Raw genomic sequence first — 14,370 nt, 5'->3', positions numbered from 1 at the left:
TTGCTTTGATAGTCTGATTTGCTAGAATATGGTGCTAACTAAGATCATTTGGAAAGAGGCAGTTTAAGGATAGTAACTAGGTTAGAATTTAACAAGAGAGTCAAAGCAGTCTTAGCTATGTAGGCCTATGGATTTACTAAGAGAAAGAAAAGGAAGACTGGTTCAAATTATAGCAATTAAAAAAAAAAGCACATGAAACCCTACTGGTTCTAGATACTTGCTGTTTAGGAAATATTCAAAGAGATTCACATTTTTGCAGAATAAAGTCTTGGAAAATTATGAGGTGAGAAGAGTTGCAATTTTGTTACCATCTAATTTATATGTAGCTGGGCATTCTGATTTTGCTATGGATAATTGGCTAAGATCATTTCAAGTTAATTTTGAATAAAACAAGATTGCTTATCTTCAGTCTAGCCACTGTGGGTCTTTGTCCAACTTTTACAGAGTTCAAGTTTCGTAAATCTGATAAATTCTCCCTCTAGCCAAGGAGGAAGTTTGCCTAAGGCAACTAAGTAGGTCTATTACTAAACCGAGGATTGTTGTTCAGTCAGTCGGTCGTGACCGACTCTTTGTGACCCTGTGAACTGCAGCACGCCAGGCTTCTGTGTCCTTCACCATCTCTCAGAGCTTGCTCAAACTCATGTCCATTGAGTCGATGATGCCATCCAATCATCTCATCCTCTGGCGTCCCCTTCTCCTTCTGCCTTCAATCTTTCCCAGAATCTGGGTCTTTTCCAATGACTCAGCTCTTTGTATCAGGTAGCCAAAGTATTGGAGCTTCAGCTTCAGCATCAGCCTTTCCAATGAATATTCAGGACTGATTTCCTTTAGGACAGACTGATTTGATCACCTTGCTGCCCAAGGAACTCTCAAGAGTCTTCTCCAGAATCATAGTTCAAAAGTGAGGATACTTAGTTCCTAACCATCACTCCGTGTAGAGAAAGAGTATCCTCTCGAGGAAGTTAACAGCATCACTGCTGTTCAACTTCTGGGTCATTGATGTGAGTTATTCATGCTGCCTTTGTAGATTATATCCTGTAGGAAAAAAACATAGTTGACAATAAATTAGCTTCATTTTCTCATTTATCCAGTGTAAATATTCTTTTTAAAAATTTCAAAATTTAGATAATTGTTCATTGATGTTATACCATTAATCTTAATTAATAAGACTTAATTTTGCTGTAGACTATTCAAACACTGATTTAAATACTAATACAGATATTTGAGTCTTATATAAAATATAACACACATAATTCCTGCTTTAAGGAACATTAAAATCTGAGATTTAGTGAATGGCAATTTTCTTTTTAGTTTAAAAAATTGTACATGTTTGTTATGAAATTTTTCAAACATGCAACAAAGATGAAAGAATTTTAACAGTGAGTATCTATATTCCCACCACCTCTCAGATTCTAACATTAGCTTTTTACTCTCCTTGCTCTGTCACATGTCTGGATGTCCATTGATCCTTTTATGCTTTGTATGGTGTAGTGTTAATATACTGAATTCTCTAGTAGAATGTAAGCACTGCATTCTCCAGTTGTTTACTTGGGTTGGTTGAATGGTTGTGTTTATGCAGATAATTTGCACAGCCTTACATCGTGGCTAAAGGAGCTTCTCGACCCTTTAATAATTGGGGATTTTTTTCCTTTCTGTGTTCCTGAGACCGCGTGTGCATTCTGAGAGAGTCAGAGCTGCTTGAGAGTTCAAACTGGGACTCTACAGGGGCACAGGCCGAGGAGGAAGAAAGTGATAAATGAGTTCAGTGGAGTCTACCCATGTTTCATCTGGGATGTGCTTATATTCTCACTGCCTGTCCTGGCCCTGTTGTCTGGGGCCTTTCGGCCAGCTGAGGGCTGGCAGTTCTGAGGGCTAATGGTTCTTTGGAGGAAATGGAAGGATGCAAACTCGGCAAGCTTTCTTGTTTTTTTTTTTTCCTCCTGGAACCGTTGGTTGCTTTTCTGAGTGAACTGTGTCATAAGGTAGCTGGCACAAATAGATCTCCTTGGAACGAGTATCAGAACTGGGGCCTCCCTCTGTTCAATAAGGCAGCGCACGTGAGACGAAAGGGAAGACTTCAGAAAGGTCAACTGAAGAGCTACTGAATCACTCCTGTTGAAGCAGGTCTTTACGCTCCTGGTGCCTGCTCCCTGCTCTGACTGAAACGTTCTTCCAGTTTAGCAGATTTACGTGGCTTCGCCGTGAGGACTAGACAGGACTGCGGCATTTCCAATGGATTTCTCTTCAGAGCTATTACTGTCACTAATTTCTTAATTTAGATGTTTCATGATCACTTGAGATAAAGATAGAAGCGTTTGATCACTCTTGCCTGGTGGGAACTGGAGGTACTTTTGACTGGGGCCCAGATTTAATCTCCCATATTGAATGACTGTTCTCAGACATACAGGGTGGATCTTAGTACCCTTTTCCAGAAAAAGGAACAGCACTATTTTAGGGTAAAATATTTCAAGATACTTTAAATTTTCATAGGTATTTAAAATTTGCATATGCAATTTCCCCTTTAAACTTCCTTTATTGTTTCTTCTGGGACTAGCTGATGCATGCTTGGGTGCTAAGTTGCTTCAGTCTTGTCCAACTCTTTGTGACCCTGTGGTCTGAATAGCCTGCCAGGCTCCTCTGTCCATAGGATTCTCCAGGCAGGAGTCCTGGAATGGGCTGCTATGCTCTTCTTCAGGGGATCTTCCCAACCCGGGGATCGAGCCTGCGTCTTTTATGTCCCTTGCACTGGCAGTCAGGTTCTTTACCACTGGCACCACCTGGGAAGCCCCTTTCTTTATAAAGATGTTGATTAGAAAGGAGCCTTCCTTCTTGTAGAGATCATGCCTCTGAATTTTCCAAATGGTGTAAAAGCAATAACGAGAGGTATGTTTTCCTTCATTAGACTCGAGGGCATAGATGGTATTGAACATAGCGGTTCTGACTTGGTTGCACACTGGAATCATTCTGAGAGTTTAAAATAACTGATGCAACACATGTATACCTGTGGCGGATTCATTTTGATATTTGGCAAAACTAATACAAGTATGTAAAGTTTAAAAATAAAATAAAATTAGAAAAAAAAATAACTGATGCTAGTTCAGCAAGGTTTCAGAATGGAAAATACAAAAATCCACTGTATTTCTATACACTGGCAAAGAATAATATGATAATGGCATGAAGACAACATTTCTACTTAAAATGAAAAGGAATAACATTAATCCTTGGAAATAAATTTAACAAAAGAAGTACAAAGCTTATACTCTGAAACTACAAAATGTTGTTGAAAGAAATTAAAAAAGACTAAATAGATACCCCATGTTCATAGATTAGAAGATTTACTATTGTTAAAAATGGCAGTATCCCCAAATGGATCTACAGAGTCAACACAGTTCCTATCGAAGTTTCAACTCTCTTCTTGGCAGAAATTGATGCAGTGATCTTAAAATGCATATGGAAATTTGATGGACCTAAAATGGTCAAAATAATTTTGAAAAAGATGCATAAAGTTGGGAGAACTCACTTCCTGCTTTCAAACTTACTGTAGTGTTATAGTAATCAAAACTGTGTGATACCATCAAAAGGACAGACAGACAGATCAATAGAATAGAACTGAAAGTCCAGAAGTAAATTCATGTATTGTCAGTTGCTTTTAATCAAGGGTGCCAAGGCAATTCAAAGGGGACAGAATAGTTTTTCAACAAATGGTAGACAACTGGATATCCATTTGCAAAAGAGTGAAGATGGACTGCTTCTTCACAGTTGAAAACAGTAACTCAAAATGGATTATAGACCTAATTTAAGAGCTAAAACCAAAAAACTTAGAAGAAAATATAGAAAATAGAAAAATTTAATGACTTTGACTTAGGCAAAGGATGAACAAAAGAAAAAAAAAGTAGACTATCAAAATTAAATACCTTTATACTTCAGTGGACACCATCCACTTTTCACAGCAAGTGAAAAGATAACCTTCAGAATGCAAGAAAGCATTTGCAAGTCATATCTGATAAGGGGTATATGTAGAATAAAGAACTCTTAAAACTCAATAAAAACACAAAAATGGGCACAGGATCTGAATAGACAGTTCTCCAGAGAAGATGTCCAAATTACCAATAAGCACATGAAGAAGTCCTCAAAATCATTTGCCATCCGGGAAATGCAAATCAAAACCACAGTGAGATACCTCTTTACACAGGTTAGAATAGCTAGGATAAAAAAGACAAAAACAAATTCTGGTGAGGATTTGAAGAAAATTGGACCCTCCTACTGCTGGTAGGAATGTAAAATGATGCAACTTCTTTGGAAAATAATCTAGCAGTTCTTCAAAAGACAAGCATAGAGTTATTCAATAGCATATCCCACATCTACTCCTAAGTGTATACTTAAAAGAAATGAAAACGTGTATCTGCTATTGAAAGAAGCCAGTCACAAAGGACCACATATTGTGTGATTCCACTTGTGTGAAATATCCAGAACAGGCAGATCCACAGAGAGAGCAGATAGACTGGTAGTTGCCTAAAGCCGGGATGGGAAGTTTTGGGGGGAGAATGGAGAGTGACTACTAATTGGCTTGGGGTTTCTTTTGGGATTATGAAATGTTCTAAAATCGATATGTTAGTTGTACAACTCTGTGATTATAGTAAAAGTCCAACTGACTAAAAGCCATTAAATGGGCAAATTATATGGCATGTGAGTTATAGCTCAATAAAAACATATGCACATATAAAACTTATATATACATATGTATATGTATAATACATGAACTTGGGCAAACTCCAAAAGATGGTGAGGGACAGAGAGGCCTGGCCTGCTGCAGTCCATGGGGTTGCAAAGAGTCAGACACGACTGGGCAACAAAAAACACCAACAATATATGTATAATACACACACGAACATATTTTTGTTGAGGTTGCTTTAGTCGCTAAGTCGTATCTGACTCTTTGTGACCCAGTGGACTGTAGCCTGCCAGACTCCTCTGTCCATGGGATTCTCTAGGCAAGAATACTGGAGAGGGTTGCCATTTCCTTCTCCAGGGGATCTTCCCGACCCAAGGTTTGAGCCCACATCTCTTGCATTGAAAGGCGGGTTTTTCACCACTGAACCACCAGGGAAGCCCATGTACATATTTATATACATGTATATGCATATAAGGAATGACAGGAATGAACATGGCAGTATAAAGCCAGCAAGAGGAGTAAGGGAAAGCTATTTTCTTTACTGTTTCATTATTATTATTTTTGTAATTAAAATGTTTTTAGACATGTTTAACTGCTGAAGGAGAACTCAGGGAACAATTCAAGATGCAAGAAAGAAAACAGATGATGGAGAGGGTAAATTTCCTGAAAGGCAGCAGGGAATGGAAACTAGAAAATAGTAGAGTTGGCCCTGGAAGGTGGAAGTGGCTCATATGTGTCAAAGGAGAAAACCCAAAGATTGCAGGTGGATGGGCTTACATTTCAGTGATGGGAGCTGACTTCTGCTGCAAAGCGGCTAGATTCTGGCTTCCAGCTCCTACAGAGGTCTAACTGTCTACCATGTCCCAGATGCTTTTGATGGGTATTTCCAGAGGATATGAAGACATAAGATACGATCCAGACCTTGACGCAGACGTTGCCTTGGGAGACGCAAGTTCACAGTCTCCTGCAATGCAGGGTGATGCAGCTTTTCATGTACAACATGCTTCAGTTGTTAGCATCTGGTATTACCTAAGGTGTTGATGGGATTACTGGCCAGTAGGGAGGAAAATCCAAGTCTTTCAGAGAATTGAGGGAGAGGAGGCAGTCGTATAGTCTATAAAATTCTCTTTGTAGGGCCTGTTGTTCTGATATGTCCTCAAGGGAAAATGCCATGCCCCCAGCCCTACTGTTTGCTACCTTCTGATGAATTTATGTGGATTCCTTTGAAGGGGAAAATAATTTGAACCCCCATACTGAGATATTTTAAAATTTAAATAAAATAAAAAATTTTATTTTAGTCTCCCTTACACTGATACAAACATATCAGTTTAAGCACATTTAGACTTGTATCTCTTAAGAACATCAGAGTAAATGCATAAGCTGAATATTAATTAAAATTGTTTTTGTTCAGTCACTAAGTCATATCTGACTTATTGTGACCCCATGGACTGCAAGACATCAGGTTTCCCTGTCTTTTCCTATCTTCACTTTATAGACCAGTGAAATTTAAGTTAACATTAACTTAACATTAATGTGAAGGATGGTGTTTAGTTTCCACTAAATCACTTAACATTTAGGCTCTGAGTTTGGTGTGTTCCAGTTAACAAGTAGCAATTCAGTAATCTTGCCACCTTTCTGTGCTGGAATCTTGATTTGTACAGCTTACACTTGGCCCAGACACCTCCTCCATAGTTTTATTTTATCTGCCTCTGACAGCGAAAGTATGCCTACTTGGAAAAACAGAACCGCAGTGCAAACACAAGTGTGAGCATTGAGATTGAGGAAAAATGGGTGTTCTCTTTTATTCATATCATTAAATAAACATAAAACGGGGGTGGGGGGGACTCTTGGCATGGAGAACTAAGCTCCCAGGAATGCACCTTTGCACCCGGTTTGAAACGTACTGTGTTAGCTAGGCACCAAGGTCTGTGAGAGCGGACAAACTGGGCGTTGTATCAAGTTGGGGTCCAAGACAAGGCTTTCTCGTATCAGAGATGCTTAAGGATGAGAAATGTAAAACTCAGGTCTCTTTTTAACATTAGTTACGGCTTATTGTTTGACTGGGTTTTCTTATCAGTCCTCTGATGTTGTGGTTGGCAAAGAGGTATGAAGGGGATCCCTGTCACTAGGAATATAATATCTGCGAAAAGCCAAGGTTTCTGAAAGGGTTTTTATAAGAAAAAAATTTTAGAATCACGCTATACCAGGAAACGACTTACTGCTTAGCTATGACTTGTTGATTTATTTGAATGTTTTTGGACCATTATATGTGTCCAAGCCAGGATGTCCTGGGTGTGTTAAGAGACTTGTGAATTCGGAAAGATACCATCTTGAGTTTACTAACAATTTAAGTCAATAGCATCTAACAAATAAAGCTTTATTCTCAGATCCTGTGCAGACATCGTAGTCTGAACCGAAGTAAGCAGAATCCTGGCTTCAGTAAGAGCTGTTATTTAGAACACATTTGAGACATTGTGATGTAATTGTGTCCTGAGGCTGAGAAGCGTTAGTCTCCATTTTATTAAATATCCATTTTAGTGTACAGCCTTGTACCAGCAAAGATAAAAAGCAAAACAGATACTTACTCAAGGCCAGTCTAGATTTTGGCCTTTAAGACTTTCCCCTTATCACCTCCTTTCCCAGCCATCGCTGAGCAAGGGATGGGAAACCCTAGGTCAATACGTCACCAGCTCAGCTTCAAGCCATGTGGGCTGCCAGCTCTCCTTTGCCTTCAGAACCCCAGCCCCTGCATCTAGAGGTGTCCAGGGTCCTGGTGGTCAATTTAAACTTTCAATTAATGGCTCGTCTTACCCCTTTTCTCGCAACCAAACCTATTATCCTCTTACCTCCCCTGCCCATCCTCTTGGAGTCGCATCTCTCTTTTTTAAAAAAAATCAATTTATCTATTTATTTTTGACTTTGCTGGGTCTTCGTTGATAGCCTTCACTAGTTACGGCTAGCAGGGGCTGCTCTCCAGTTGCAGAGCTCAGGCTTCTCACTGCGGTGGCTTCTCTTTTTGCACAGCATGGGCTCTAGAACACAGGCTGGGTAGTTGTGACCCACAAGCTTCGTTGCCCTGCAGCACGTGAGATCTTCCCAGACCAGAGATCGAACCTGTGTCCCCAGCTTTGGCAGGCAAATTCTTAACTGCTGGACCACCAGGGAAGTCTGGGGGTTGCATGCCTTCTGAGACTTTGATTTCTGCGTGCCTGCCTAGAGTTTAGAGACATCTATTCCATTCTCTTCTTTACATTTGCTGCCTCTCTCAGTTTTCATGTATTTTTTTCTCATGGAGGACTCTCCACTTCCCTGAGAGTAGGTTAGGCAGGTGGTACTGTCCCATTTTATAATTGTGAGTGCTGCAGTGAGAGAGGTTAATGACTTGCCCAAAATGCAGAGGAGACTTTAGAGCTGGTACTTCAGTCTTAAAAATTCAAATTCAATTCCATCAACCAAATTCATGGTCGTGCTTTTTTTCTTAGAAGAAAAATCTTTAAGGTACAACCTAGTGACACAGAACAATTGTACAGTGTATGTGTGTATGTATATATTATACATACACACACACACGTGCATATTGTAATTCTGGTGGTGGATACATAGCTTTGTCTGAATGTTGTAGCTCTTGTGCCATGTCTGCCTGATAGATGAGAATACCTCATGAAGAATGCCCTTTGATAAATTGGAAAATAGCATCCTTGAAAGGGACCTAGAAGAAACCCCTTTATGGAAAGACTACATAATTCGTAGACTTTCAGGGTTGAAACAGACAGGTCGTCTGGCTCAACAGATATTTGATGGTTAAATCCTTGATTAAATCTCATCTGAGTCCTTGAGTGCTGTGGAATGATTTTGAGGAACAATCCTTATTGTTACACATGCTCTTAACGGCCTGAAAATGCTTCTATGTTCTATCAAACTAAGTGAAACATTGATGCTTTCAAAGGAGAAATCGTTTCTTTCTTGTGTCATCAAGATTTTTGAAAAGTTCAATTTTTGAAACATTTTCCCTTAGAATATATTAGCTCTTATGAAAATTGCCTATTTAGACTTCTGTTTAATGCCAATGTTTAATGGCATGTGATTTTTTTAAATGTGACTAAATAATAATATTTTCTTTTTTCCGTGTTTCTGTTTTTATGTACAAACTCGATTCCATTTCTCCCAGAATTGTTAACCATTTTACGTAGGTATGGTTTGTGTAACATGCACAGGGGTTCATGTGATTGCTTTTGGTTCTTTTGTGCTTTAGCCAGAGGTAGTAAAGAAGAGAGGGAGGGTTTGAGATTAAATTTTAGTGAAAGCTAATGTAAGACATATCATGAACCTAAGGTCCTTGAAAATTCAGTAGAGCTGGTTGTTTCCCTCTCTGCCTTCAGTAGAAACGCCCTTAGTGATGGAGTGTTGGGTGCCTGTGCTGTAGCATCACTTTGCAATTTGCACTTATAAAGTTCTATCTTGAACCACTATTTCTCATAATTTTTTTTAAAGGGATCATATACTTACAGCCTGTAGTCAGTGTACACAGTTCTAACTTCTCTCCTCGAAGCATGGGTCAGAGAATATCATGGCCAGGAGAGACTTCATGGGAAGCTTCAAAATTCATTGGTTTGTATATTGTGGTTGCAGCCTTCCTACCTTAGCAAATAGAGCATCCATTATAAAGTCTTGGGATAGCTTAGATTTCAGTTTTACAAATTTACAATAAAAGTTGAAATGAGTTTTTTTTTTTGCTTTTAAAGATACACATAGTCTCTTCAGTTCCTATTTTCAGTCTTGTCTATAGATGCAAATAGTTCAACAGAGAGAATTGAATAGAGGTGTGTGTTCTGTTGTAAATGTCTGCTCTGTTTATGGAACTTCTCGACCACAAGTGGTTTAACTGTTTCCTGAAGGGAGCAGAGAAATAATAATCTCACAAGACTAAAAGATTAACATTTCTCCACAAAGTTACTGGAAGTCTGAGACTAGGTGACTGAGTGAGTGAAAGTTGCTCAGTCATGTCCGGCTCTTTGCGACTCCATGGACTACATAGTCCATGGAATTCTCCAGGCCCGAATACTGGAGTGAGTAGCCGTTCCCTTCTCCAGGGAATCTTCCCAACCCAGGGATCGAACCCAGGTCTCCCACATTGCAAGTGGATTCTTTACCAGCTGAGCCACCAGGGAAGCCCAAGAGTACTGGAGTGGGTAGCCTATCTCATCTCCATTGGATCTTCCCAACCCAGAAATCGAACTGGGATCTCCTTCATTGCAGGTGGATTCTTTACAGCCGAGACCAAGACCACGTGAAATGCAGTAAAAATATGACTAAATATTCTGCAGTTTGCATATTTCCAAAGGGCTTCCATGTACAAAATTCTGGGTTTGTGTGTATGAGTGTTTTAAACCCTGGGAAGTAGCCATAATAGGTATTATTATCCCCATTTTAAAAATGAAGGGAGTGTCAGAATTTGAGGAGTAGCATAAAAACATATACATTACCATATGTAAAATATGTAACACATAACAGATGTGAAATAGCAGTGGGAAGTTGCTGTATGTCGCAGAGGGCTCGAAGGGGTGCTCTGTGACAACCTCGAGGGGTGAGATGAGATGGGGGGTGGGAGGGGAGGTTCATGATAGAAGTGACATGTACATACCTATGTCTGATTTTTGCTGATGTATGGCAGAAACACTATTGTAAAGCAATTATCTTCCAATTAAACATTTTTTTGTACATGAAGGGAGGCCAGTCTGGGTCATGGTTTAGGTAATGTTCCCATTGTCAGCTGATAGCGTGGCACGGAGGCTAGAGCCCAGGAATTAGGATTTGACGCTCATTGTACCATTCACTTTGTTTTTCTCAGATGTCTTCCCCTTAAGCCTAGAGACCATACATTTTCACTTTCTAGTTCAATTTCAAGTGGCGGCTGGGATCTAGTGGCAGCTGGAAGGTCGAGAGGCCCTCAGAAGCAGAGCTGGGTGGACAAGGCTTTGCATCATTTACTCACGTGTCCCTTAGTGTGACATTATTTTTCTTGAGCCACTTGTATACTCCCTCTTGAGTTTTGCCTGTGCATTGAAATTCTTCCTCATGTTTTCTTGCTACTGCTTTCTTGATCTATTCTTCCTCATACTGGAGCCCATATTTGGCTCAGTAACCCCAAGACCAAGTGAATGTTCACTCTTCTCTTGAGCAAAAAAATGAAAATTAAAATATTATATTGATTATGGTCGATTGTAGGGGAAGAGTGACTTAAGAGACTCTGCTCTCAGATATTGTCTATTTTCCAATTCATACTAAATCATCTTTTATTCCCCAGTTCATACTAAATCATATGCATTTCCCCATTGTCTTTAAACATCATTTGAAAGTACTTTTCTTGATTCCTCAGCATTCAGTTGCTTGAATTTAGCATAATTTACTGATGAGTTTTTCTATTTTGGATAATGAGGCTATTTTCTAGTTTCCTCTGTGATAAAAATGATTGACTCCTTGAAGAAGGGAATTTTTAAATATTTAGAGAGTAAAAAATTTGGTTTAAATTGTTTGCCTTAGTCATTAATTCATTAGTACATTGTAGCAGTAATTTCAACAGATAAATATTAATACATGATTATTTTTCTGAAATAGTAAAGTTGTGATAGTTTTAGATTCAGATGGGGAAAACGCATAAACATGGTCAATGAAAGGAAAAGACTTCACAATTATGTCATTAGGATTTATTTACTAGTTACGCTTTTACTAGTGACACGTTTGTCCTTCATGTTGTATTACTTCTCTCTGAGTTTCTTATTTCCTATGTAATTTTTTTTTTTCTCAGATTCTACTCAAACCCCCTCCATTTTAGCATCTGCCAAGGCCCACAGTTCTTGGAGGGTCTCATTTGAGGGTCTCAATTTGAGGGTCTCAAATTGTCTTTAACATTTCCTTTTCCAGGTGTATTTGCTTCTGAGAGTATTTGTAGATAAGCCAGTGCCTTAATCTTATTTTAATTCTATTTGGTGAGCTTGACATGAATTCTACTTCTGGGCAAATTTTGAGAGAGAGGACCACTGGGTAAAAGTGGAGATAGGAAATTATGTGAGTTTTTTTTCTTTTTGAAGTACAGAGAAGGCCTTTGCCATTAGTGCAAGAGAGTGTTTCTCCTTTTCCCAGTCTATGGTGAATAAAATGTGTGAGCATACAGGAATTTGACTTGTTACCTTGGATAAACTCAATATTCTTAGGATGAAGTCATACATAATTAATTACCTGTCTCTGTGTTCTTTCCAGAGTGATGGCACTTAGTACTCACACTCATGATAACTTTGGTTTCCTGAGTGCAGGAGCCCCAGGACTGCCAATTAAGGAAGAAGAGGCAGTGGCAGTTATATAACCTTGGGGCTTCTGTAATGTGGTGGGTAATTGTCTTTTTTCTTCTTAACTTCTAGTGTCTGAAACAGTACATGCAGCTGGCAATCCGAGAAGGATGTGGGTCTCCCATCACTTGCCCAGACATGGTGTGCCTAAACCATGGGACCTTGCAGGAAGCTGAGGTATGGATGGGTGCTCTGATCTTCCCCTTTTCCCTGTTGACATGATTTCCTGGGATCTTGGCTCTTTATGTACGTCTCTACCAGGGAGTCTAGAAACAAAATACAGGGGTTAACTTTTTAAAGGAGTACTTTATTGTTACATACCTTGGATTCTTTATGGAGGCTATTAAAGCTGTTATTTACTTTGGTTCTATTTATAAATGCCCCCTGAGTGTTGAAGAAGTTCTAGAATAGGCCAAGGGGCTAGGTGAGCTTTGGAGGCTGAATAGTCAGTGGCCTGGGGATTTTTTAATACTTCAAAGATAAACAGATGACTGATTAGCCGTAGTTAAAGATAACGTAAATTATTATGATTCTGCAGAGGTAGCCTGGGTTGGAGCTTTGGAGGCTGAATAGTCAGTGGCCTGGGGATTTTTTAATACTTCAAAGATAAACAGATGACTGATTAGCCGTAGTTAAAGATAATGTAAATTATTATGATTCTGCAGAGGTAGCCTGGGTTGGACCATTTCTAAAGAGCAGAGAAAGGCCTTTCTTTCAGTGTTTATCAGGCATAGAAATGTATTTTTTGAGTGAGTTCTTCTCACTGTGACATGTCTCTTTGTTTTTTCAATCCCCATTTAATAGCTTGCCCTTAAATCAGCTTTTAACTTTCAGGTTCTGCTCATTTCAAATCTTGTATGCCTTCATGTAGTTGCTTTCTTAGCCAGTATACTATCTAATACTTTCAATAGATTTATAAAACTGAAGCTCAGAGTGTCTAAATAACTTGCTTATTTAGTTATGCAAGGGTTTCTTTTGCATATCTAAAAGGCAAAAGACTTAGAATTCCAATCCAGTCCTTTCTGACAGATTGCATGGCTTTAAAAGTAGAACTTGGTGGATGAACAGAGTGCAGAGTAAAGGTCTTGATAATTGAAAGTCCAGTAGAGTGCATATGTGTGTGTAGGTATATATGTGTAGGTATATATGTACATGTCTGTATGCCTGTGTCTGTACGAAGGTGTGTGTATCCATGTATATACACATGTGCTTTATATATATACAGATGTTCTTTTACACATTTATATCTTTTGTAAGTAAAGCAGTCAGAAAGATGGTATAGACCATTTTTAACCAGTCTGCATCTGGGTGCCCTGTGTTTAGCTTATGAAATACCAAGTAAGTGATACAAGTGAGTGTGAAGTCATTTGAGGGGAAGAATAAAAGGAATGCATATTGGTTTAGAAGTTGTTCATTTTAGGAAAGTCATGAAATAAATGGAATTTTTAAAACAAAGAGGTAGTATTGATTGGGTGAATCCTGTGGTGAGAAATATTAACTTTTGTGTGAAAAATGGGTAGAAGAAAATTAAAAAGGGGAAAGATTCAGTTATCTACCATGAATACTATTGATCTGTGCAACTTGGAAATGGTTTTTAAAAATGAGACCCAGGTTTGCAGGAGCATCTTTCTAGACATGACCCTTCCAGGGAACATGCTTCCTTTTTGACTTGCTTCTGTGAGGTCTGATCAGTCAACAGATGTTTATTGAGTGTACAAAGTGCCAGGCTCTTTCCCGGTCAAGATAGAGAGGTGAATAAGATAGTCCCAGTACTGTTCTCCTGGAGCTTCTGACTTCGAAGAGAGACATTCAACAGATAATGAGCCAGATAATTAATTAAAAGAGCAAAAAGTGTGAGATGGAGCAGGCAGCAGGAGTTATGTCTGCCACGGGATCTTATTTAATGCTTGTGTGTGAAAGCTATTAAAACATAAATGAAGTGACCTTTCTAAACAAGCCTTTGAAATTAATTACAATCTCTTTTCTAGATAAGCCTACATGTGGCTATTTGCCACTAATTAAAATTAAAATTAGAAATTCATTCCTGTGATTGCACTGATCACAATTTAAGTACTCAGTCGCCACATGTGGCTAGTGGCTACCAGGTTGGACAGCACAGAATGGACCATTTCCCTCTTTGCAGAAAGCTCATGACATAGCGGCATTCTAGACTTTATTTATTTATTTTTCTCTAGACTTTAAATGAATGGTAACCATTAGCCATTGGGCCTTTGGATATCAAATGTTAGGGCTAATGTGTATAGACAAGTGACAGGCCATGGTTTGTCCTAAAAATCTCCAGAACAGAGTCTCACTTTTCTGATTTTCTTAGTACAGACATGCTCTGGTCATCTT

The 14,370-nt window shown here is 38.9% G+C and overlaps 1 protein-coding gene across 2 annotated transcripts in view; it reads left to right on the top strand.

Moving 5' to 3' along the window:
- The window catches only part of RNF144B (ring finger protein 144B), a 159,421-nt gene that overhangs the window by 98,599 nt on the left and 46,452 nt on the right, over nt 1-14,370 (top strand). For both annotated transcript variants that reach the window (XM_059880352.1, NM_001099028.1), the window contains 1 exon segment: nt 12,088-12,192. In XM_059880352.1, the coding sequence (XP_059736335.1) occupies nt 12,088-12,192 (105 nt within the window).

This window comes from Bos taurus, chromosome 23 (genome assembly GCF_002263795.3).
Source record: "Bos taurus isolate L1 Dominette 01449 registration number 42190680 breed Hereford chromosome 23, ARS-UCD2.0, whole genome shotgun sequence".
NCBI classification, from domain to species: Eukaryota; Metazoa; Chordata; class Mammalia; order Artiodactyla; family Bovidae; genus Bos; species Bos taurus.
The sequence above is the reverse complement of the archived record's forward strand: the minus strand, read 5'-3'. Positions and strand labels throughout refer to the sequence as shown.